This window comes from Marmota marmota, unplaced genomic scaffold (genome assembly GCF_001458135.2).
Source record: "Marmota marmota marmota unplaced genomic scaffold, marMar, whole genome shotgun sequence".
In the NCBI taxonomy this organism is placed as follows: Eukaryota; Metazoa; Chordata; class Mammalia; order Rodentia; family Sciuridae; genus Marmota; species Marmota marmota.
In genome coordinates, this window is record NW_026000057.1 from 16468893 (window position 1) to 16496360 (window position 27468).

The 27468-nt window shown below is 34.2% G+C and overlaps 1 protein-coding gene across 16 annotated transcripts in view; it reads left to right on the forward strand.

Annotated features, from left to right (window-relative positions):
* Nucleotides 1-27468, forward strand: part of Rapgef2 (Rap guanine nucleotide exchange factor 2) — a 263457-nt gene that overhangs the window by 210438 nt on the left and 25551 nt on the right. For all 16 annotated transcript variants that reach the window (XM_015484531.2, XM_015484532.2, XM_015484528.1 and 13 more), the window contains 9 exons: nt 9771-9948; nt 15084-15220; nt 15872-16030; nt 21245-21397; nt 21694-21858; nt 22796-22903; nt 23001-23204; nt 23298-23406; nt 24119-24365. In XM_015484531.2, the coding sequence (XP_015340017.1) occupies nt 9771-9948; nt 15084-15220; nt 15872-16030; nt 21245-21397; nt 21694-21858; nt 22796-22903; nt 23001-23204; nt 23298-23406; nt 24119-24365 (1460 nt within the window). The remainder of the gene's footprint in view (nt 1-9770; nt 9949-15083; nt 15221-15871; nt 16031-21244; nt 21398-21693; nt 21859-22795; nt 22904-23000; nt 23205-23297; nt 23407-24118; nt 24366-27468) is intronic.

Here is a 27468-nt window from a genome sequence, read left to right on the forward strand (position 1 = left end):
CTGGTATTGATGGAGTTCTCTCCTCCGCCGCTTTCTGCTGACATCAGATCTCTGCCATGTTGATATCGTATGCGAATGTCAGCCTTTCGTTCCCTTTGCCGGGCAACCAAAGCAACGGGTGAGTCCTGTCCGGCCCTCGGCAGGACCCCTACCGAGAAGCAGTTTCCGCGGGCTCCCAGCCCCGGCCCAGGGAAGTTCCGGGAGCCGGAACTCGGCCTCTCCGAACTCGGTGTAAGCCCGGCCTCTCCGAACTCCTGTAAGCTCCAAGAAGCCGTCCCCGCGGGCTCAGTTCCGGGAGCCGGAGTTCGGCTGCTTAGTGCTTGTTGTATGCTCTGATAGGAGCAGGGTTCATGAAGCAGCCTCCGCGGGGCGGTTCCGGGAGCCGGAACTCGGGCGCCCCGCGCTCGGCGTTCGCTCCGATAGGCTCAGGTTCTTAGAAGCACCCAGGCGCAGAACCCTAGCAATCTGTTTGCAAGCCACAGGCGAATTGTAGCCTGGAATTACCTGATCTATGGCTGAATGAGTTGTGGTCAGTCGAAAACAGGGGATGTGACGTCAGTTTACCAAGATGGTGGCTGCTGGCCTCCTCTGTGGACTGACCGGTGTGTAGAACCGAGAAGGACCGCTTCCTTACCCCGTCTGGAACCCAGAATTCAGCCCTGAGTACGGTGCTTGCGCGGCTGGCAGAAACTGCAGCGCTGTAACCCTGCGTCTCTATCCCAGCGCACACTGCAGACTTTCGCCGCGGGGCGATTTGCTGAATAAGCAGTTACCCTCCGTGCGACAAACCTCTCGCGTTTGAGTCCCCGTAGCCGATCCTCGTGCGATGGAAATCCTTCCTCCAGGATCCGGAGCACCCCACTATTGCTGGAAATTCCTAACAAGATATCCTTTAGCCGTCCTGACTTGTCATACTCCCACACAGTGAAGCAGCACACGGGGGTAATGCACTCCCCTCGCCGCCATCTCAATGATGACCTGTTTGGAATTATTGACATATTCAGGCAGTGCTACTTTTTTTATTACTAAAAATAAGTAAACAATTAGAATACTACATATGAGACGTTGAAGTCCTAAATTTAGTAGATCTTAGAAAATAAATTTTCTTTTAAATATTGGGTGCATGCTTTCTATAATTTCATAGCATTATAGAGTTGATTAGTAATTTTATATTTTAAACAGCACCAAATGCATTTTTTTAAAAAAAAGTTTTGTTAGCCACAAATGCAATCATTTGTAAATTCTTATGATTATAATTTCTTTATTATTTTGCAATAAGAAATATAATTTGGGGGCTGGGGATGTGGCTCAAGTGGTAGTGCACTTGCCTTACATGTGTGAGGCACTGGGTTTGATCCTCAGCACCACATAAAAATAAAAATATTGTGTCCACCTAAAAAACTAAAAAAAAAAAAAAAGAAGAAGAAGAAAAGAAATATAATCTTTGCCTCTTTAAAGTGACTTTGCAAATTTCTACTTTGATCCATAAAATGTCAGTTTGTCATTAACTCATTAGGAGGTAATTCCACTTCAAATCTTAGAGAAGGCATTGTATCAGGGCAAATCTACCTCACACATGTTTCTGGAAGGAGATTTTAAGAAATCATTTATTCAAAGTTCCCTTATATAATGAACAATATGAGTACGTTAGCTTATATCAACTGAGACACCATGGTAGAATCCTTGTCCTTAAAACTTTGAGATGGTTCTTATATAGTTTAAAGATATATAGTGTGAATATAATTGAAGCTATAGCAGTTATCACCATCACTGTTCTCTGCAAATATATGCAAAGTTTAGCAAAATCCCTAGAACAAGGATTTATAAGAATATGGTATCTTTTTATATAATTTATTGGGAGCATATTCTGAGGGAAATTCTAGTCTTCCGTGTTGTCCCTTTGAGTAGTTTAGATAAATTCATGAAGGAATTCTTGATGATATTTCTGCTTTCCTAGCTATCATCAGAATGTCTGAACAAGAACATAGCTGTGAGTTCACATTAGACATTGATCTGATATAGTTGGAGCTTGCAGCCTGAAGTCTGAACTGGTTACAGAGGAAGAAGAGGATCCCTGTACTTCAATTTGATTCATTTAGTTGAGTTGAAGGCTATTCCTTTTTTACTTGATGCTTCTAAAGGAAAAATCCAGCAGGTCATGGTGGCACATGCCTGTGATCCCAGTGGCTTGGGAGGCTGAGGCAGGAGGATCACAAGTTCAAAGCCAGATCTCAGCAACTCAGCAAGGCCTTAAGCAACTAGGAGACCCTGTCTCAAAACATAAAAAGGGCATAGGATATGGCTCGGTGGTTAAGTGCCCCTGGTTTCATAATCCCTGGTACCAGAAAAGGATATAAAAGAAAAAAATCCATACGTATATCTAAATATGCAGTTATTAACTATGCAACACTTAGCCTTTGATAGTGATACTTAATAGACAATTTCTGTTATCCTCAATTCAGAAATTCTTAAGATGAGAAGTTTTATACTTGGTTCCACTTCCAATCTCAAATTTGAATCGTTTACTAATTTACTATCAGTCAAGCATCCAATCTGTTCTTGAATAATTCCAGGGATGAAAAACTATCTCCCGTGTACAATTCTGACCTAGGATTCTTTGGGCACATAGAGATTGAAATTGAACACTAGGTACAGGAAAGAAAAGAGTAGAATATTGCCAACAATGAGAGTAGCAGAATTCAAGATTCAAGGGGATAGGAATGGCATCAGAATACAACAGACACTAGTATGGCAGTATGTATAAACGTGGATGTGTAACCAATGTGATTCTGCAATCTGTACACGTGGTAAAACTGGGAGTTCATAACCCACTTGAATCAAATGTATGAAATATGATATGTCAAGAGCATTGTAATGTTTTGAGCAACCAATTAAAAAAAGAAGAAGAAGAAAGTGAGATGACCAGGGAGTAGCCTTAGGAGAAGAAATGCCTGTTTTAACAAGGACACATCCTGATGGGTTTGCAGTAGGGAGTTTGGGAATTGAGGGAGTCCTTGTCTTACAATTTCTGTTTTCTCTCTGAAGAGTTCATTTGTTGAGAGTGAGAAGGTTGCCTAGTTGAATGACAACTTCAAGAAAGCACCAGCTCATTGGTCTTGTGTCCGTTTTTTTCCTCCACAGCCTAGTAGAGTGCCAGGAAATTGTAGGCATTTAGTAAAGTTGTGTTCGGTGAATATAATTGAAATAATAGACTAGGGGATATAAGCTGGATATGAAAGGAAATTAAGAGAGATGTGAAACTTGGGCATAGACGATAGTAAATAGTCTTAAAAAGACTGAAGGCCCTGCTTAAGTTGAGAGAGGGTTACCTTAGAGGCTGAAAGAATAGGAGATTGGGGGTAGAAAGCTGAGTGCCTCTTGGTGATGTGAGACAGTGCCATTTCCAGACATGATTAAATAGTTTAATGGTGTGACTATCAGTGAGTAGCTTAGGTGGACTGAAAATATTTGTACAAAAATAGATCCATAGAATAGAGTTTAAGCAAACTGGAACTTATATAATGATGCAATATATAGTGCAGGAAACAATAACAGAGAAAATGGTGGATTATTTAATGTCACATTTTGGGTGGGGGTTATATTCTCCTTTTATGTCATAATTAAGATAAATTCCACGTAAACTAGGGAGTTAGCAAATTCTTAATGTTATAATGATCAGAACATTTTAGTAATTAAATGATCAACTGAGACAAAGATTTAGTCAGAATGTAAGTAATTTATGCAACTTAATAAGAAAAATGCTTAATTTATAACATAAAAGTAAACATTCAAAGTACAGAAGTAAATGATTTATAGAAGAGAAAATAGAAATCTTCGTATCTTAAAATATTTAGAAATTTTGTACCTTAAAATATTTTAAATATGTTAGTAATTGACTAGAAAAGGACTTAAGTATGAAATATGACACTCTTTTGCCTATGAAGTAAACACAGATTTTCTTACTTAAGTGTTTACTTTTACACAGTTATGATGGGATTGTAGTTTTAGGAAAGCAATCTAGCAGTTTACATTGAGAACTACAAAAAATTGTCTTTTTATGTTGGCCAAATTATATTGTTATATTGTATGCCAGTATGAATATACATATATAATATATCAATAAAAAGTATGGAATTTCTTTCTTTTTTAGACTTGAATTTTTGAAAGACAATGTTGAAGTGAAAAAGAATGATGGTATTAAATTTGGAAAAATGTAAATTTGATACACAAACTAGGGTTAATAGAAACATGTTTATTCCTAAATATATTTTTGTACTTTCCACATATATGTATGTTATGTTCCTACTCACTTTATTGTCACTTAACTTAGCATCAACATTAGCATTCAGTATAACTTCCTAGCCTAAATTTGTATCAGGATCTGGCTTAAGAGCTAGTTGGGTTAAATATATATGTTTGGAATTCTGTACAAAATTTATTTAGATCAAGGGTACTTACTAAGCAACCCTTTTATATATGACAATATGTGTGACATATTTAATAAAGATATTTTTATAAAATAAAAGGTGTAGAATTTTACTTTTATTTTAGTTAAATTGACAGTTCACTAGAGCTGTATGGCATTTAAAATTTCCTGTTTGTTCTTTTTCTTGGTATTCTTTAAAAAGTACCAATTAAAAATGGTTTTAAGAACTATATTCACAATAACAGAATATATTTAATCTCTTTTGATTTATAAATAAGTCATAGGGCATTGAGCATCAATATGATAAAATTGTTATATTTTAAAGAATATTCCTACTTAAATACTAAAGGGCAACTAAAACTATGTTATAGACTATATATGTATAAAGTAAATTAATGTAGGACAGGAGTAACTTGCCTAACAAATACTGGTTTAGTCAGCTTTTTCACTGCTGTGACTAAAAGAACTGACCAGAACAATTAGTAAAGGAGGAAAAGTTTATTTGAGGGCTCACAGTCTCCATAGAAGGCTGGCTCCATCCCTTCAGACTGAAAATCACAGCTGGAAAGTGTGGTAGAGGAAAGAAGCTCATATCATGATCAGAAAGCAGAGAGGATCCACTCTCCAGATGCAAAATATAGACCCCATAGTTATGTCCCAGTGAACCACTTCCTCTAGCCACACCCCACTAGTTTTTAGTTATCACTCAATCCCTAATTTGCTGATTAGGTTAAGGCTATAACCCAGTCATTTCTTCTCCAAACCTTCTTGTATTGTCTCACATATGAGCTTTTGGGGGACACCACACCTAAACCAAAACAAATACATAAGCCTTTCTCCTTTGTCCTGAGACAAATATAATCAGATACCTTTTAAACAAAAATTGTATAAGTGTAGAATAAAAGAGTTTAAAAACCAGCATTAATCTTAAAAATAGAAAATAGCAAGTATTTTATGTATATTTATTGCAAATGCATATTTTTAAACATTATATTTCTGATTTAGCAAAGTGGAAAACATTTTGTTACTGCTTTATCTATTTTTTTTTTTTATAAATACTATTAAGAAATCTGGGCATAGTGTTTAGTATTTTGTGTTGGTCAAATCTGACATTGAATCTTAGACAATTACTATGTATTGTTTACAGTTAGCAACTTACTAATTTCCTTGTGTTTTCTCATCTGTTAAGTAAGGGTAATAATATAACTTGCTGAATTGATATGAAGATTATCATATATTAAAAGCATCAAATTTAGGGCTAGATATGTGGTAGTCATTCAGTACATAATATTATATGAACCATTTGGCCAGAACTTAACATGTACATTTAATCAGAAAGAAATTTGTTTAGTGGGGGCTGCAGTTGTGGCACACTGGTAGAGTGCTTGTCTAGCATGTGTGAAGCACTGGGTTCAATCCTCAGCACAACATTAAAAAAAATAAAATAAAAAGTTTAAAAAAAGAAATTTATTTACAGGTACACAGGGAGTTGGTGTTTAACACTTTTTTTTTTGTCAAACTCTTCAAATATAAATTGTGCAGGGCTCATTGCTGATACAGAGAAATATAGAAAGTATGTAAGGGCTACAGAGAAAAATGTATTCCCTCTAGGATGATACTTATGATTTAAGCTATAACTAAAATTTTTTCTCCTTGTTGGATCTAAAATTGTCTTTTGAGTGGTGAGAAGCTATAGCTCCAGTTGACATGTAGGTTCATGGAGATTAGGTGACTTTGCTGAAATCACATAATGAATGGTAGAGGCGAGAATTGGAACACTAAACTGAATTTCTTTGTTCCTTCAGCAAATATAAATTCAGTAAATACTGGGTTCCAGGATCTAGGAGTTTAGGCCTCTTCCCCTGGAGACCAGCTTTTGTTCCTTAACCTTTCAACTCTAGTTGGTCTCCAAACATCTTCTTGCCTTTCACAAAAATGGTGGTTGACATTAGTAGATTCCTGAAAAGTTGCTTATCAAGGTCTTTTAAAATGTATCGTTTAGAGAATTCTATAATATTTTAAAATAAAATGGAAATTTTTTCTTAGCAAAAGCAGTTTTCTAAGTTACTGGTTTAATAAATGTTATTTTATGAATAGCTTGTTTGTTAAAGAATGGATTTAACCTTGGTCTGTTCCTCCCATGTTCCCCCTCCCTACCCCACTGTGAATCAGCCTTCTTAGATCAGAGAAAACATTTGGCATTTGTTTTTTTGGGATTGGCTAATTTCATTTAGCATTATTTTCTCTAACTCCATCCATTTACCTGCAAATGCCATGGTTTTATTCTCTTTTATTGCTGAGTAATATTCCATTGTGTATATATGCCACATTTTTTTTTATCCATTCATCTATTGAAGGGCAGGCATCTAGGTTGGTTCCACAGTTTAGCTGCTGTGAATTGTGCTGCTATAAACATTGATGTGACTGTGTCCCTGTAGTATGCTGTTTTTAAGTCTGTTGGATATAGACTGAGGAGAGGGATAGCTGGGTCAAGTGGTGGTTCCATTCCCAATTTCCCAAGAAATATCCATACTGCTTTCCATATTGGCTGTACCTTTTTCCCCACATCCTCTCCAACACTTATTATTGTTTGTCTTCATAATAGCTGCCATTTTTCTGCTGTCTTATATAAATTTTAAAAATTAATTTAAAAAATAAGCTTAAAAAAACAAAGCCGGGAAAAAATGAAGCAAAACAATAAAATAATATTAAAAAACAAAGTATAAAATAAAGGAACATTTAAAATTAAATAAAAAAAAAGAATGGATTTAGCAAACAACTATGTTCAAATGAAGTGGAAGGTTCACTTCGGAGAGATGAAAACAATTAACACTCCAAAGTTTAGTCACCAGCATGGATTAGAGGCAGGACTTAATTTCATTTAAATAATAATGACTTCTTTGGGTTGGCATAAGATATATATATATATTTTTCATATTTTAGCATATGTTATCTGCTTTAAAATTAAAAAACAACTTTTAGTTATTTCAAATATTAAAAATGTTTTTGTTTATTGCTTTTGTCAGTAGTGCCTCTTCTTCAGTCTGTTCTAATGTTAAAGAAGGAGTGTGTAGAGGACTGATAAAACTATAAGATAATGAGTAATAGAGTCTTCAAAGTTAAGTTGAAACTGGGGTGAAAATGTAATCATAGTAAGTAAGCATTAGTAGCTTCTTTTAGACTTCAGAAGTAAGATAGGGATAACAGTGATGCTGTCCTGGTTTCCCTGACCACAGCCTTGGCCCACAGCATCACTTCAAGTTCTACTACTTCAGTGTCTTTCTAGAATCTAGAGATAACTCTCTGAATTCCAAATTTAAATAAAGAGACAAGTTTCTGAGTGTGTCATAATTTAATTCCCCCTGCCTGGGCCACAGATGCCTCTTCTTCTATCTGAAACATCTCTCTGCTCACAATGGTCAGTAGCAAGAATGCCATTCTTTAATGGACATTTGTAGACATTAGGTTTTCTGTCTTGAAGTATTTTTCACTTAGGTGTTTCTTATAAGAAAGCATGTATCTGAAGTTCAGGAAAACACACCTAAATAACTGCAAAAGTGATTAAAACTCTGTTACTCTTAAGAAAATTTTAGCAAGTGTTTGTATTGCTTCAAAATGTAGAACTAAATCTTATGTTCTGTGATATAAACCCAGACTTAAAAAGGTGAATCTTTGTTGATAAAACAACAACAAAAACAAAAAATAGCACAAGTCATTTTTTAAAATTATTGAGTTGAAATTATAGAAGGGCCTGGGGTTGTAGAATGCTTGCCTCGCATGCGTGAGACCCTGGGTTCGATCCTCAGCACCACATAAAAATAAACAAGCAAAAACAAAGATATTGTGTCCATCTACAGCTTAAAAAAATTATAGGAAAAGTGTATACATCCTTCTGTAAGCCACATTCATATGTAATTAGGTTGTGCTTAAAACTCTGGAGTCAAATTCCTGGTTTTTCATCTTCATTCCACAATTTGTCAGTATCATTACCTTGAAAAAAAATAATCTCTCTTTACTTGAGTTTTCAGAGACTAATAAGACTTAGTGGCTTTTAATTCATGGGGTTGTTTTAAGGATTAAAAAAGTTAATACATGTATTGTGGTTAAAGCAGTGCTGTGGTACATTGTTAAGTATTCGGCATTTAGTCAATTATTGTTATCAGGGTTGATATTTTATATTTTAAAAACATCTTTATAAATTTTTTTCTGATTTTTTTAAGTTATTGATGGACCTTTATTTTTATTTATTCATTCATATGCGGTCCTGAGAATCAAACCCAGTGCCTTACACATTTTTTCTTAAAGCTTATTATTATCTTTAAAATCATACAGGCTTTGAATTGAAATTGGTAAGCTTTATGATACACATTTTCTACAAAGTTAACTTTACAATAAGATATTTTCCAGGGTTTAGTATTTTTGTTAGAAAAATACATTTGTGATGTTCAGGATTGATATAGATAACATTTAATTAAATTCATTCTCACTATATATAAGCATTTAGTGAATTTTATGTATATAATGTCAGTAAGACTCTGTGTGTGTGTGTGTGTGTGTGTGTGTGTGTGTTTAAGACGATTATAGATTGACCGGAAAAGATAATTGTTCTAGGCTTCAGATAGCTCAGCAGAATAGACCATCTTGAAATAAGTGACTCTGGTGACTAAGAAAATAATATTTAGGTGTTGGTGAATGTCTTTTTAAGATGACATTTGGTTGATACTGTAACCAGGTATGTTGATAACTGGGAAGACAGAATGTGTCATCTTTAGGCATATATCATCTCCTATACTGTTTATTGATGTAAACTTTGAGAGTAGTCATTTTAACTAATTGTTACTGTTTGATTTTTATCAAGTTACCTTTGACTTGTGGTTCATTTCTCCTTAAAAGGCTGTCTAAGAAGGGAAAATCAGTTTAGTCTACTTGGCATTTATAAATTCATATCAGTTCTTCTGAAGGAAAAAGTGTTCAGAATCAACAAATTGTCACCCTTTAGCTCATAGTTTAAACTGTTCTATTTGAAAAATGAAATGAAAACAAGCACCACTATTCTTTATTCTACTATGTTTCAAAGGTTGTGTGATAGCTCAGATAAGAAATACAAACTTCTGAGACTGAAAAATCAGTCATCTTAACATTTTAGTATGAATGATTTTGTTAAAGTAGTTTTTTTATAGTGTTTGCACAAATCGTTGTTGAATGTTGAGTCCTTCTAACTTAGTTACAGAAAAATGAATACAACAAAACTATCTTGAACTATAATTGTTATTATCTCTTTGGGCCCCCAAAGATTGATTTACTTAAAATAGTTTTTAAAGTATTTTAAATGTTCGTTTTTAAGGCCACAGAAAGTGAGGCTGGTGATATGGACCTGAGTGGGTTGCCAGAAACAGCGGTGGATTCCGAGGACGATGATGATGAGGAAGACATTGAGAGGGCATCGGATCCACTGATGAGTAGGGACATTGTGAGAGACTGCCTGGAGAAGGACCCAATCGACAGGACAGATGATGATATTGGTAAGTGCAACCCACAAAATGAATCTAGGAGCAGTTAAAAACATTTAGAGGTAAAACTGATATAATAGAGTGCAAGTCTAGTGAGCTTTAAGAAGTCATTAATTTATGAATTTCCTTTGTATAAATGTTGGTAATGAATGCTTTTCCTTTGTATATACTGTATTTGTTCAGAAAAAAGAAAAAGTCAATGTTAGTCAATACCTTCAGAAGTCTACATATAATACTGTGATTGAAACTTCCTAGTAAAATCCTTCCATGTAACTTCTTTCATAGCTTAATTTATTACATACATGTACACACACACACACACACAGAGAGCTAAATTTGTCTTCCGGGTAGTATTATTTCCATTAGTTTTCTTCTAAGCACTATTTCTGTGTTTTCTGTGTGTTGGTCGATGGAAGTTAGTAAATTTTCATGTCAGTGAATTTGCTTCTACTCTTGTTCCATGTGAAGGAAGTCTGAGTGGATGAGGATAGTATGTCAGGCTAGCAGGACATGCACTGTGAGGGTTAAGACTCTCTTTATATGCACCCTAGAATTAAAAGATCTAAGCGACTTTATACCTACCTTTCCACATGAGCAACAATCAGTTGTGTAAAAATGCCTTTGTATTTAAATATGCTCTGAACTCTGACTTTTTGCTTAGAATATTAAGAGTAAGAGCAACTTCTGTTGAGAGTCATCTCCCACCAGAGTTCTGGAATCCATAACCACCCTTGTCTAAGCCCAAATGATCTGTCTGTTCAACCACTTGCCCAACTCTTTGGGTCAATAAGTATTTGAAGAGAAATCTAAAGAACTGAGTCTGTGGGATTAGCTATAGGAAGGTGTGGGTATAAGTATGTGTGAGTAGCTTGTAGTATTACATGTTTTAGCGGGACAAACATGTTTATGGAAGAACTTTGACCATTTAAAATAGATATGAGATAGGGAATAAGAGGGATAAAAAATGGAAAACCAAATCCTTGAATTATTTATGTATAATTTAATTACAATCATTGATGGGAGTTGCTAAATCTCTGTAGATGAGCATCATATGGTCGTAATTATCCATCCATTCATGCAGCTAATGTGATAGAGCCTCTTCTGGGTGCTGAACATTTCCTAGCTCTGAGCAACTCCATAGTGAACAGTACAGAGAGGTACTTGTTCTATGGAAGTCTGTTGGAGAGACAGAGCAAGTGAACAGGTCAAATACTGCAGATAGTGGTGAGTGCTGCAGAGGAGAATTTAGTGGAGGTGGAGGAGTGAAGTGAGTTCTCAGATTCACCCACTGAAGACCAGGGGTGTGGTGTCCCTGTTATGTATCAGGAACCAATGTGGTCATTTGATTTCTAGTATGTAAAACTGGCTTTTTAATACTTCTGTTCTTTGTCCTTAAAAACTTTATTTTGTTTTTTAAATTCTTGTATTGTACTTGAAAGAATGAAAATGGAAGTGTGTTCAATTAACCATCTTAATTCAGAACCCTTGCTTATAGTTTTTTTTTAATTAGATAGAATATTGCTTATGAATAGGTTCATTTGGTTGGAAGTCATCTTTTTGTAAGCAAATATATCTGCTCTATTTAATCTATTTTTTAAATAGCTGTGGAAGAAAATGCTGATTATTAAAATACGTGCAGGATGTCTGTTATCCCTGGAAATATAAGGCTTTCACTTTGTATTTGAGAAGGCTTCTATCCCAGAATTCTGGAAAGCAAGAAGTGCTTATTCTTACAAATAAATGCAAAAATTATTTGCTTGCTTGTTTTCTTTTCTTTCTTTTTTGTGGGAGTGGGGAAGGGTACTGGGGATTGATTGAACTCAGGGACACTCAAGCACTGAGTCACATCCCCAGCCCTATTTTGTATTTTATTTAGAAACAGGGTATCATTGAGTTGCTTAACACCGCACTTTTGCTGAGGCTGGCTTTGAACCTTCTTTTTTTTGAAATTGGGTCTTGCTAAGTTTCCCAGGCTGGCGTTGAACTTGTGATCCTTTTGTCTCAGTCTCCTGAATAGAAGCAGGGATTAAAGACGTGTGCCACTGCTCCCAGCTATACTCAATTATTGAATTTTTTTAATACCATTTTATTTGTTTATTTGCTTATTTTTATGTGGTGCTGAGGATCAACTCCAGTCCCTTATACATGCTAGGCAAGCACTCTACTACTGAGCTACAGTTCTAGCCCCTGAACTTTTATTTTTTGTTTTGAGGGCTTGATATATTAAGGTAGAAGAAGAATGGCTTTGATCTCTTTCAGACAATTCTTTTTCATCCTGCTTCATGTACCACCAAAACCTCTAGATATTAAAAAAAAACCCTTAACATTATTAAGACTTTTTAAAATACAGAATTGAATCAAGCAAATCAAGATAGGCTCATTTTCTGAATTGACTTCAGTTTCTGGTGTCTATACTTTGATTTGTTGTTTTCTTTGTGTTACAATGACTACTAACAAATTTTTTTTAAAAGATTAATAGTTTTCATAAACAAGAACATCCCTATCCTAACAAATAGGATATGTTATAGTAGTATATCATTCTAATAGATTAGAATATAATTCTAATCATTTTTTCTAAAAATATTGGAAAAGCAGCCCTGCCCCCTCCCCCATGGCTTCTCTGTTTTATTTGTTCTAGGGACTATCTTAGTACTCATCCCAAGTTCTCAGTTCTTGGCTACTTCATCCTAGTTTGTATAGTACTCATGGCATTATCCGAGTTTAGTCTGAGCTAAATGCTTAAATGGCCAAATGCTTTAAATTTATTATATTTTTAAATATCAGTGATAGAAAAATTATTTTTTAAAAATTGCTCCAATTCTCCACTATAGTTGTATAGACGAGTTTTCACAAAACCAGTGTTTGGATATTTTTGAATCCTTGAGAGCCTTAAAAACTATTCAGGTAAGCATTTATGTCATCTTGGTTTTTCTACTGAGTTTGAAGAACTATATACATCTACTATTATTAGATCTTTCCCATCTTTTTTATTCCTATCTTGTTATATTGTTTTAATGCCAATCACTGGTCATATGTCACAGATTGATTGCATGACCCACTAATAAAATAAGAACCTGTCAGAAACAAGAAACATGTTTATGCAAGGTACTTTAAAATCATTGTAGCAGACATTAGTGGAGATATTTCATGTGATCTGCCCACTTTTTCTTTTCTAGTCATATATGTGGTAATTATTTGACTTCTGGTATTCTGAACATATCTTAAATTCAATTTCTTACATATAACTAACTTCTGGTCTCACATTTTCCTTAAACCCATTAACCTTTGCTTGCCCAAGGAAATTTATCAACTGCTAGGAGAGGAGAAAGGTGTGATCTACAGGTTATAAATGTGATAGCTTATGGTGAGGGATGAGGGATGACTGCTACAGAAATTAGGCTGGAAACACCAGAACTGTGATGTGCTGATCAGAGGACCATGACTTTTTCATTTGCTTCTATGTTCCAAATGAAAAGGTCAGTACAGTTGTAGAATAGTGATTCCAACCTTTCATATGGATAGATATAGGTCATCTCTTATAGTAGTATTCAGAATCTCTCTTCTGCTGTTCCTGGGAATAAATATATTTTATGGCATAACTCAGACACACCTACTTATTTTCAGAAATAAAACCCTTCACTAAACAGAATTTATTCTTTTTATGAGTGATGTGCTTTAATATTTTATCATCATCTTCTTTTTTTAATACTGGTTGCAACAGTAAATTCATTTTCTGACACACAAATCTAGGTCAGGTTGAAGAACACTGTCCTACTGGACAGAATGCCTGGGTGCCACTTATTATTATTCTCCTGATTATCAGAGCCTTGTGTAATGCACCATATAGGAGGAGGGATGATGTAGAGTCTAGTCAGAATGTGACATTACCCAGCTGGGCAAGAGGAAACCACTCAGTCTGTCCTTCTGGAAATGTAATATTTTCACAGATTATATTTTTCTGTTTTACTTTTTCCCTAGCAGTTAGCAAAATACATCCAATAACATAAAATTTGTTGCTCAAACTTAACAGAAGGAATGTACAAAGTACAGTTAAATTGTGTTGGCGATAAGAAAAATGTAAAATTTTTATTTAGCTGAGAGGTCAAATGATACCATGACTATAATTATGACAACAATAGCAGTTATTTTTATTGAATATTTACTCTGTGACAAGTACTTTATCAATGCATTTGATTCTTACAGCTATTCATGAAGGTAGATATATTACAAATGTGAAAACTGTGTCTTAGGGAAATTTACCAACTTACCCAAAGTTAAGAGAACTAGGAAGAATTCAAATGTCATGACGTTTGTGCTCTTCACTACTATCCACAGAGTCCAGAGTCCTGAATCATGTTACTGCCACCTTCTAATTATATGTGTCTGAGCCTCAGTTTCTTCCCTATGAAATGAAAAAGAATACATGTACTTCACAGGGCCATGATGAAGAATGAGGAGAAAATCTAGTAGATAATTAGAAGAGCTACTTACTAATAGGAGAAGCATAACAAAGAATAGAGATCATAGGATTCGAGGGACTTTGAAATCATCTGCCTATACCAAAGTATAAGCTATTTCTCCACAGCATTGCCAGAGGAAGAATGATCAAACTTTTTCTTTTTTGCCCATCTGTGGCATAACAAATGGTATATCAGTTCTTGTTTCATTATATGTTGTAAATATTTAATTGATTATTTTTTATAGATTTGTCTGATCCACAGAAACTCTCCCTTGAAATATTTTTGAATTAAAGGTAGTTATTTTTGCTATTTTAAGCATCCACCTGACCAAAAAGGCATTAGAATGGAGTTGCACCTTACTAGAGAATTCTCAGAGCTTCATTTTATTTTGGCTGTAATAAGCCTTACTCAAGAAGATGACAGCTGGGTTTCAGTTGGAATTTCACATTTCAACTTTAGTTATTTCTTCAGTGCCTTTAGAGTTTGGGTTACAGCGCCATGTTCATGGTGACAGAAATCTTTATGTACCTACAGAAAATACGGTTTTTACTCAAGATACTTAAAATGAGTCTTTCAGTAGTCAAAATTGTGTGGCATTTACAAAGAAAGAAACCTAGAGCATTCTTTTTGAAGACTCACTTTTAATAAAGGGTGCTGTTTTGACCAGGAGTGTCTTTTGCTTTTCAGAACAACTCTTGGAGTTTATGCACCAGCTGCCTGCGTTTGCCAATATGACGATGTCAGTGAGACGAGAGCTCTGTGCTGTGATGGTGTTTGCAGTGGTGGAAAGAGCAGGGACCATTGTGTTAAATGATGGTGAAGAGGTCAGTAAATATTCCTCCCTTTTTAAAAGCTTGTTTGAGGATCTCTCAATTTAGCACTTAGACAAAACCCAGTTTTTATATTTTCCTTCTTAGAAACCAGCAGTAATAATTTTGAATAAAGAATTATGATGTACATATTTTGTCACAGCATTCTGAATCCATTATTTTATTTTCCATTATATATAGTATTTCATACAATATTGATAGTTTTTTTTTTTATGGTGTTGCAGATTGAATCCAAGGCTTCACACATTAGGCAAATACTCTACCATTGAGCCATAGCCCCATTAATGTTTCAGTTTTGCAACTTATGATAAATGTAATGCTTTTTATCAGGATAATATGATGTTAGGGCTATGGTGATCATTATATATCATTTACATGTGCTTTGGGGTACAGAGGAAACTCTTTTCCTATGTCACTTTTGAGAAGAATATCCAAGCATGTAGATATGTGGTTGTGTATAAATGCTTATTCTGTAAACTTCCTAAAGAGCTAATATCACTTAAGTTATTTGTTCCATCTTTAAGATGGAATGATCTACCAAGCATTTTTAGGTACCATTCTAAAACTTTCAGCTGTGGCATTGCAATTTTACTTCCTGCTTTTTCTCTGTTTTTATGTTTGTTTGTTTGTTTGTTTGTTTATTAGCTGGACTCCTGGTCAGTGATTCTCAATGGTTCTGTGGAAGTGACTTATCCAGATGGAAAAGCAGAAATATTATGTATGGGAAATAGTTTTGGTGTCTCTCCTACCATGGACAAGGAATATATGAAAGGAGTGATGAGAACAAAGGTGGATGACTGCCAGGTATAAAATATATTTTTTATTCTTTTTTTAATTTGTTCTTTATAGATATACATGACATTAGGATATATTTTGACATACATACATGGAGTATAACTTATTCTAATTAGGATCCCATTCTTGTGATTGTACATGATGTGGCGTTACATTGGCTGTGTGTTCATATATGAACACAAAAGTTATGTTCTATTCATTCTAGTGTCTTTCTTATTCCCATTCCCCCTCCCTTCCCTTCATTCCCTTTGTCTAATCCAGTGAACTTTTATCTCCCCCCACACACACACACACTGTGTTTTAGTATCTGCATATCAGAGAAAATTTGACCAGCTTATTTCACTTAGTATGATAGTCTCCAGATTTCATCCATTTACTGGCAAAAGTCATAAAGTCATTGTATGTTATTCTTAATGGAGAACACTTTTATGCAGTTTGGTATTTTTCTGCCTATATTAATATGTCATCTTTAAATAAGATTTTAATGTAAAACTATTACTTTTCGCCTTATGCTTCAATAAATTATGAATCTCTCTCGAACTTACTTGAAATGCACAGAACTATGTTCTGTTTTTTTAAAGGGTATTCTCTAAATATGGCATTTTAAATTTTCCATCAGAAGTTATTAATAATCTATTCATTGATTTGACAATAAAATGCATATTATGAAAAACTCAAAAGTTGATAATTAAAGGTAACACAGTATAGCTATACAATGTTATTTTAAAATTCATAAAACAAAGTAATTGATTTCAGAAGAGACATGGAAGTTAATCACAGTATGAATCAGTGGAAAGACTTGCTAGTAAAATATAATTGCTAATACAAAGAAAATACTGGGTAGCAGAAGAGAAATGGCATTTGTATTGATAATATATTAATATTCTTTCTTTAAAAACATTTAATAATAGGCTAGAGAAAATATGTGAACAAATGTGAAATTTAATTAGATTAATTTAAATGGGAACGTCTATGTTAGTGAGGAAAAAATTTAAGATGCTTTAACTCTTAAGTGTTTATAATTTATGTAATGTCTTCTAAAAATTACTCTTTGAAAGATAAACATTTTAATATAAATAAGACAAAAAAGATTTTATATGACTTAAGACTAATGTTAAGGGCTCGTTATATTTATTAGTCAGCATTTTGCATGACATCTGAATGTAGTTTATTCTGAAAGGACATAATTGAATTTATTTGCTACATGCCCACACCCCCATTTTAAAAAAATTTTGAGACAGAGTCTTGCTAAGTTGCCCAGGCTGATCTTGAACTTAGACTCTTCCTGCCTTCGCCTCCTAAGTTGGAATTACAGGCAATTGCCACCGTGCCTGAGTCATAATTGAATTTTTATAGTGTCAGATCAATGTACAGTAGTGTCATTTATTTAATTTTAAGCATTTTGCTTAACTAAAATTAAAAAAAAACATGACTATAAATTAAATAAGCCTTCCTACCGAATCAAAATAATTTTGCCAGATAATTACTTGAGTAATCAGCATCATAGAGGGGAAAAAAAGAGACTATGAATTCAAAGTTTTAAATACATAAAATATGGAAATCATTCTAAATATAGTCACTTCTCAATTATTTAGTATAATAGAGGAAAACATATGGGTAAATTCCAAATTCTTTATTTGACATGAGAATGTATGTTTAGGAAGGATTATATGTGATATTTCAGTTCTGGAATTGTATTCCAAAAAAATAATGAAGACAAAGGAGTAAAGACAATCTAGAAAAGTATTAAAGATTTCTCCATCTTGTTATATTTTACTAGTTTCTCCCTGAATCCTTTCTTTTCTGTTTGGGATTTCAATAACAGTTGAGTTGGAGTCTGTTCCTTAGAGGCCAAATAGAAGTTATTTCATTTGTGAGAGGTCAGCAGGTACATCAGTACACCTAGTTGGCTAATCTACTTTCATTAGAAATGTAACCATGGAACCTAAATGATTCTAAGAGGCATATAAATGTTTTAGAGTAATTAATAAAAATGTTATGTGACTGAATATTACAGAGTATGTACATGTCAGGTACCATTAAGTGTTTATCTTGAGGTTCTGGGAAAGGAAAAGGAGATAGATGTTATGTTAGAGAAGCGAATCTTATCTATTTACAGAACAAAAAATTAGTAGGAAATCTAGAGTGATTGCAAAGTAGACCACAACTCAAAACAAAACTCTGATTAAGATATATAGACTCCTGTAACTCCTAATGTGCAGTTCTCAAAAATATGTAGGAGGTCAAAGGTGAAGTTCCTGCTAGAGAAAACTCTGTCTTCTGCTGTGCTCTACTCCATGCCAGTGTAAAAGGAACGTGTTAAATCAGAGGATTCACACATCACTCCTGGACATTCACCAACCCACCTGTTCAGCCTGGCATTTTATTCCTTAAGAATACAACAGGGAGTCTGGGGCTATAGCTCAGAGCACTTGCCTAGCTCTGAGGCATTGGGCTTGATTCTGTACCACATAAAAATAAACAAATAAAATAAAGGCATTCTGTCCATCTTCAACTACAAAAAAAAAAAAATTTTAAAAAAGAATGTAATGGGTGAATTAATTTAGACATTTTAAGTGCTTATTTGAGTTAGGATTTTAAGTTATTTCTGTTTAAATGTCCTGTATCTGTCAAGAAAAAGAAAAAAAAAATGATAATTTTAGCTCTTTCTCTTGGAAACAGTAGGAACTAGTAAGAACTATAAAATGACCTCCATGGTTTCTGTCATTTTACTGACCACATTATAGGAAATCAACAGTTATTGACTGTAATGAACGAAAGTGGTGATATGTTTTTCAAGAAAAAGAACTTTGCTTAGGATTGGCCCTAACTAACATTCCAGTGGGGTCCAAAATAAATATCCCAAAATGCAACACCTGGTTGAGTTCATGTTAAGCAAAAGAAAGACAGTAATGAGTGGATTAAATTTAATGTTTATTAGGATCCCTTGATGTGTTCAAACTTGTGTTTTGTTTTGGATGATTCCTTTGAGTTCTCCTCTTCTAGTTGTTTCTCTCTGGTGTCTAGTCCTTTTCCTTGGTTTGGTGTGAAGAGCAAAGTTTAGAGCTTTAGACATCCTGTGGTACCTGGTAATTGGTATTGGCTTTCAGCCTTGACCCGTGCGGTGGTTAATTCAGGAAACTGGATGAGGGGCAATGGGGGATTAGAATACTAGTTCTGTATGACCATATTAGAAATTCAGTTTTAAGGGTTTTTTTTTCCCCTTTTTTTGGCTGGTATTTCAGATTGTTACATATGAAATGCCAAAATGTCTATCTAGACACTAAGAATTTCAAACCAAATTCATTCTAATTTCCTTAAATCTTTAGTCAAGAAGATTAATTTTAGTACATTCCTCTTCAAAAAGGGTTTTCTTTCATACATATATCTACTTATTCATTTTAACTCAGAGATACATTTCTTTTTTAGAAGATAATGAAAAAATGATGATTTCATTATGTTCTGTAAAACTGAATGTAAGAACGAACCCCTTAAATTTTTTGGAGATAAAACCTTTCCAAATTTCCCATTTAGAAATTGCTTCCCAAATTTGGGGAGCAATTTTGCTGCTGTGTAAAAAGAAATAAAGATATTTTTTTAGATAAGTTACCAAGGGCTTGTAGATAAGTTACCAAGGGCTTATAGATAAGTTACCAAAGGCTGTGTATTTTAAAACGTGTACACTAATGGTGAGTATGATAGAAATGGAGTATTTAAAATTTTTAAATTCAACTATTTATATTTACTTGTACATAAAAATCCTGTCTTTTGAAGTTTTAACTTTTTACTCCTAAATGCTTAACAGAAAAGTTAGATGATATCAGCTGACTCAGTGGGAGGAACTTGGGATTATAGTATGCTGTTTCTCTTCTGAACTGCTGCTTGTATTCACTAGTGGAACTACTGACTGCAGAAAGTGTGGAAAAGCATAATTAATAAAATGAGAGTCCCATGTGATTTACGTTGCTCAGAAATATTAATGTTTTATGTATTTTCCTCCCAAGATTTTGAGGTGCATGTATAATTTTTTAAAAAAATTAGCCAGCATGTAATGATGGAGCATTTCCTCCTCTATACAGTGGGGATGATAGTACTGCCTTCCTCATCATACGATTAGGAACATAAATTGAGAAACTTCCTGCAAGGCTACCATAATATGGGGATGGTGATTATGTTATCATTATGATTATTTTTAACAATTATTGTATTTGTGTGTGTGTGTTTGTGTGTGTGTGTGTGTGTAGTACTAGGGCCTCAAACATGCTAGGTGAGTGCTATACCACTGAGCTATGTCCCCAGTCTTTTTTACATATTTTAAGATGGTCTTGCTGAGTTGCCTAGGCTAGCTTCAAACTTGTGATCCTCTTGCCTCAGCCTCCCTTATAGCTGTCATTATAGGCATGCACCACGATGCCTGTCTGGTATTACATCTTTTAAAAGTTTTCATGCAATATCATCAACAGTAAGCCAGAGCTCTAAATGTCTTTGAAAATATGGTTTGGGATGATTGTGTCATATTCTATCTTATATACTATAATCGAACCTTTATTTTTTTAATATTTTTCATGTTAAAAGAGAAAAAGAAATGTTACATTTTTCCATCCCCAGATGATTTTTGCAAATCAGAATAAATCATTCATACGTTAAAGAACACAGTGATTTTTGTTTGCTGAAGTATCCGCTCTTGTCTCCTCACTGGCCTCCAGTTATATAATACACAATTTCTATAATTTATTCTTAACTTTATTTAAAACTACTAAGAACTTTAATTGCTTTAAGCCACAAGCTCTGAAATTGTAGTTTACTTTTTAAGAGCAAGGATTACCCTGCATAGAAGTTAAAAGGAATAATGATTTGAACTATAACAAATATATGCTTTGTTGTCAGTCATCCTAGATTCCCCTCTTCTCCCTTAATGTTTTTTACTGTGAAAGAGGCATGTTAAAAAGAACTCTTTTAGTTTCATCTTCAGATTTTTTAAATTGTTAGGATTTTTATGTAAAATATATATAAATATTCTAAAATTGAAACTTTTCTTGACCAAGGAAGAAATACATTAAAAGTAGAGAAGTCTGATTAAAGTTCATTACTGCATTAATTTAGAAAGTATAAGAAAGACAAGGAAAAATGTCAGTATTAAATAATTAAAGCACTGAATTATTCGTACAGCTAGGACTTTTGCAAGCACTTTATCATTAACATGTGACTTATGTTTTATTCCAGTTTGTCTGCATAGCCCAGCAAGATTACTGCCGTATCCTCAACCAAGTAGAAAAGAATATGCAAAAAGTTGAAGAGGAAGGAGAGATCGTTATGGTCAAAGAACACCGAGAACTTGATCGAACTGGAACAAGAAAGGGCCACATTGTCATCAAGGTAAGACTGAGAACTGCCCTCTTTATAATAGAAAGGAAGTTTGGAGTAGTCGAAGATATGGCAACTTAAGATTTGTGGGGTTTTTGTCCTTTTTTAAAATTGTTTCATTTTTAAGCATCATACCTCTTAATGATGGTCATCACTTATAATAAAAAGTCTTTACATGTTCTGATTAATAGCAGTTTCTTAATTATCCCTGTTACTACCTGCTTGGTTTTATGTTGAAGAGTTGAAATCAAGGTATCATATAAACGTTATTTATTCAGGATAATGATTAAACCTTTTATTTGTTACAGGGCACCTCAGAAAGGTTAACAATGCACTTGGTGGAAGAGCATTCAGTAGTAGATCCAACCTTCATAGAAGACTTCCTGTTGACCTACCGGACTTTTCTTTCTAGTCCAATGGAAGTGGGCAAAAAGTTATTGGAGTGGTTTAATGACCCGAGCCTCAGGGATAAGGTTGGAAATACAGTTTACTTCAGCTGTTAACTATGTAGTACTTTTAAAATATAAGCTTAAAGATACATTTGTCCCACCAGTTAATGTTCAAGTTAATGGAATATGAGAATATAATTTTAAGGAAACAAAAAGATAAGGTGATCCAAATATTAGTTCTTGTTATATATTTTAAAGTTTAGCCCTAGATATGTTTGTTGTTGTTTTTTTTTTTTCTTTCTTTAAATGCAAAGGCCCAAAAGTTGGTCACCAAGTGTTTATATGTTGGGAATATGTTAAAATATAACCAAACATTGGGATACCATGAGAATCTACATTTTCTAATCTGGTAGATATTGTAAAAGAAAATTATAATTTTTAAATTAGCACCAGAGCAGCTTAACATTACAGCCATCAATGACTGAAGTCTCCACTAATATAATTCTAAGCAGAACCTCTTCTGCAGCTCTGGAGAAATTTCTCAAGGCCATATTGAATGATAAACTACATATAGTAGTCTTAACCTCCTTTCTTTTACAACTCTGATTCCTTACAGATATTTCTAGGCTTAACACTATATTTGCCTTATCTAGTCTGTGTTTTTACTTTTATTTTTTAGTTTCTGTCTTTTGTATTAACCTGTTTTGGTTTTATTGTATCTATGCTTTTATTTTGACTTATTTAAAAAATGTTTTGAAAGTAAGGTTAGATGTTAATTGAATACCTTCACAAATCCACTGTGTCTCCTGGCAAAGCAACATATAGTCTGTATTTAAGGTACACATATATTTTTTCAGAATATCATTTTTATCTGAATAAAATTCTTGTTGAAAGTTTTATTGTTATTTATTTTTTTGTTCAGTATCTTTAGGTGAATTGAAAATTAGATATCTTGTTTGAAATTAATCACTAATCTTTAGCACTAAAAACAAGGAAACTTAGTGAAACATTGTTTTTTTAGGTTACACGGGTAGTATTATTGTGGGTGAATAATCACTTCAATGACTTTGAAGGAGATCCTGCAATGACTCGGTTTCTAGAAGAATTTGAAAATAATCTGGAAAGAGAGGTAATAGTTGTGATTGTTATTATTTTTTTAAGATTAGCTTTCAGTTCATTTTTCCCTCCTGTCTTGAATTAACACCACTCTTTCTAAACCCTTATAGAAAATGGGCGGACATCTAAGGCTGTTAAATATTGCATGTGCAGCTAAGGCAAAAAGAAGATTGATGACATTAACAAAACCATCCCGGGAAGCTCCTCTGCCTTTTATCTTACTGGGAGGCTCCGAGAAGGGATTTGGAATCTTTGTTGACAGTGTTGATTCAGGTAGCAAGGCAACTGAAGCAGGATTGAAACGTGGGGATCAGGTATGATATTTCTCAGTCCAGATATAAGGGAGATTTTGGTAATTTTCTTTCAATTTAGTCAGTAATATGCTAATTTTATAATTTCACTTTTAGATACTAGAAGTAAATGGTCAAAACTTTGAAAATATCCAGCTGTCAAAAGCCATGGAAATTCTTAGGAATAACACACATCTATCTATCACTGTGAAAACCAATTTATTTGGTAAGTATTTTTGCAGACTTTCATTTTTCTCCTTTTTTTAAAAAGTTTAAATCTTAAACAAGAAAGAAATAATTTATATAAGTAATATTTTGAACATAAGCATCAGAGTACTTGTAGTAAAATATATAAATATAGAATTCATTTTATAAGTATATAACTATATCTAAATCAAAATCTACTGATTTGAGGACCATAAAAATTATTTTTTTAATCTGTATTTATTTGATAAATGTAATTTCCCTTCTGTTGATAAATTCTAAAATACCTATAGATTAAAAGGTTTACTGTTGCTGGGCACCTTTATCCCTGCGATATCCCTGCGACTTGGGAGGTTGAGGCCGGAGGATCTTGAGTTCAAAGCCAGCCTCAGCAATTTAGTGAGGCCCTAACCAACTCAGTATAACCCTTGTCTCTAAGTAAAATATAAAAAAAGACTGGGGATATGGCCCAGTGGCTAAGTGTTTCTGCATTCTATCCTGGGTACAAGGGAAAATAAAGAAGAATGTTTACTGCTATTTCTTAAATTTACTTGGATAGAGCAACATTACAAAGTAGATTCTTGGTACTAGTCACTGGAGTAGTATTTTTCTACAGGATTTTAATAGCTGAAATCTGTATTTGTCTTGTACTCCCAAGTTCTACAATTGCCTTGGCCTTGTCCAGTTTTCTTGTAATTGGCATTTTGTGGTGTTTCTCTTTCTATATATTTTAGTGTTTAAAGAACTTCTAACAAGATTGTCAGAAGAGAAAAGAAATGGTGCCCCCCACCTCCCCAAAATTGGCGATATCAAAAAGGCCTGTCGCTACTCCATTCCAGATCTTGCTGTAGATGTAGAACAGGTGATAGGACTTGAAAAAGTAAATAAAAAAAGTAAAGCCAACACTGTTGGGGGAAGAAACAAGCTAAAGAAGATACTTGACAAGACTCGGATTAGTATCTTGCCTCAGAAACCGTATAAGTAAGTGTCCACAAATTTTTTGTGCATTATTTTATTATATGCTAAGGTAGTGATATAATTTTTGCACATTAGTCTAATGTCTCAGTGTTTTAGGCTGAGCTATTTTTAGAAGTAATATGAAACAATCATGTTCATTTTAATCCTGTTTTTGCCATTTTCCTACCCCTGATTTTCATTAGAGGTGGTTTAGAATGTTCTCATTTGAACTCCCCCCGCCCCATGAACTTTTGAGAAGGGTGTGCTTTCTATCTCCCTTAGGATTTGGAGCTTTGGCCACTGAACCTTTGTTTCTGGCTGTCTCCTCCACAGCATCTACTCTTTACTAATCAAATCACTTCTTCCGGTTGCCTCTGTTCACCCCTGCCATTCTATTTCCTCTTCACTTCTATTTTCAGTTGTTTAACCATTGCCAAGGCATTAATAACCGAGCACAAACCTCTTCCCAGTTAGCTCAGTAGTCAGAATATCAGGTGTATTCTTGAATTTCCTCTTGGCTCTTTACTTATGTGAGAGGTTCAAGCTAGACAAAGTTGCAGGGGTTCCCAACAATTCTTTTTAGCTTTGCTTATTTGCTTATTTCTTTCTTAATTTTGTCCTTGAACCTAGGGATATTTTATAAAACTCAATTACCATCAACCATTTTTTTAATGTTAAGTAACTCAGTATGCTATGTTAATTATTATATATTCCTCAAAGTACAATAATATAAAAGATAATGAATTGAAAAGATGTAGGTTAGTATAGTTCTATGATAACTTAACGGATCTAGAGAAGAGCAATAAATACAGATATTCAGGACTGCAGCAAGCATTTCTTTTTCAAAGAAAATTACATTTCAGATAAAATTTTCATGTATAGGGCGAGATGATCGAAAATTTATTATTGATGGTTTGTATGTCAGACTTGTATTGCCCCCATTGAACTATAATGATCGGTCATTTCTAAAGAAAACTTCTATGGTAAAGTTATAAGGATAAACAGCGAATGTGATGGTTTTATTTATAGACTTGACTAAGTTACTAAGAATGAATTAGGACAGCTGGTACAGAGAATAGGAATCAATTTTTAAAGTGGCCCCTCTCGGTAAAAAAATAAACTAAGTACAGAATTATTAGGAGCATAATAATAAAAAAAAGATCTTAGAGTCATATTTGACCATGCATTAAATATGAACCCCTTAAAAAATATATCAAACAGAAGTCAGCATGACCCTGGCAAGTATTAATAGAAATGTGACATGTTAGAACTGGGATGTAGTACATCCACAGCACAGGTTCTTGGCAAGAATACAGTATGAGAATACTCTACATAATTTTGTTCTCTGTGTACTTGGAAAGACATTCAAAAGCTAGTCAAGGAAAAAGAGAAGAGACAATAATTAGATGTGTTGGCTTTAAAACACTGAACAACATCTTAAGTAAATATGTGGTTTGTTTAAATACTTTTTTATGAAAATTATTTGAAATCATGTATGCAGTGCAATTGAAATTGAAAAAAAAAGATCTAAAGGTGGGCTCAGCAAACAGTAGGATCTATTATATTCTAATAGATTTTATTTAATACTAGTTGCTACTTCAGCTTTTCTCTTCTAGAAATCATAATGTTCTTATAAGTTTTTTTTAAATTTGGTTTGGTTTCATTTTTGTGTTTTGCAGTGCTGCAGGTAGAAGGCAGGGCCTGTACGTGCTAGGCAAGTGCTTTACCACTGAGCTATGCCCCTTCCCTGTGAAGATTTTTAACAACACCATTGAACTAGAAAATTACAGAAATCATCTAGTTAAAATATACAGTGCTGGGGCTGGGTGAGGTGATGCACTCCTGTAATCCCAGTGGCTCAGGAGGCTGAGGCAGGAGGATGGCGAGTTCAAAGCCAGCTTCGCAATGCAAGGCACTAAGCAACTCAGTGAGACCTGTCTCTAAATAAAATATGAAATAGAGCTGGGGGTGTGGCTCAGTGACTAGTGCTAAGAGCCCTATAGTTCAATCCCTGGTATCTCCCCACGCCAAAAAATACTGTGTTGGTCTGGGGGTGTAGCTCAGTGGTAGAACACCTGCCTAGCACATGTGAGGCACTGGGTTCAGTTTTCAGCACCACATAAAAATAATAAAGTTAATGTAAAATTTTAAAAAATACTGTGTTGTGTATATGTATTTTTTTTAAAAAAACATCAGTATTGTAGAAGCTAAGATGCTGGATACTAATAAATTAGTAAGGATGGACATGGAAAGATAATGTGCATAAAGAGGGAAGAAAAGGGTATGGCATAGCATTATGGAATTCAGATTTGATTTCCAGGTAGGAAAACTGATGAACCCAGAACTAAACAGAAAGAGTCAACAGACTACAAAATCAACGAAGACTGAAAAACTGTTTCAGTAACAATGAAAGAGTTAGGGAGGTCAAACAAAAAAAGTGTGTGCTCAGAGGGCCATTCTCTCTCCCCCAACTTCCTTCCTCCTTTCTTTCCTTCCTTCCTTTTTCTCTTTCTCTTTCTTTCTTTCATTGGAGGGACCTTTCAATCTTGGATGTCACATATAAAGTAGTTTTAGTCCAAGAGAACCCCTATCTTGGATAACAGAGAGATAAGTAAGTAATCGAGAAACTGTGAGAGTGGAAGGTTAGATCATCATGTGAGGTGTTAAAGTGTTGCTGAGAAACATGTGCCTGGAATATACTAGTATTCATAAATATTTGTGCCAGGAGTGTCCCAGTCATCCATGCCTTGGCCTGAGGACATAGTAATCATTAAATACCATATATTATACCTAATATTTTTGGCAAATAGTGCTTTTATATGGTTGAAAAATAAAATCCCACTGATGTAGATGGGGTGTGGTGGTGCATGCCTGTAATCTCAGCAACTTCAAAGGCTGAGGCAGGAGTATTGCCAGTTTGAGGCCAGACTCATTAACTTAGCTAGAATCTGTCTCAGAATGAAATGAAAAGGGATGGGAGTATGACTCAATAAAAGAGCATGTCTGGGTTCAATCCCTAATACCACAAACAAACAAAACCCACCAATGTGAAGATGTCTATTTTTCATAAAATGTTAATTAAAAGTGTCTTTATGTATGTACACATGGCCTATTTGTGCTTAAAAAG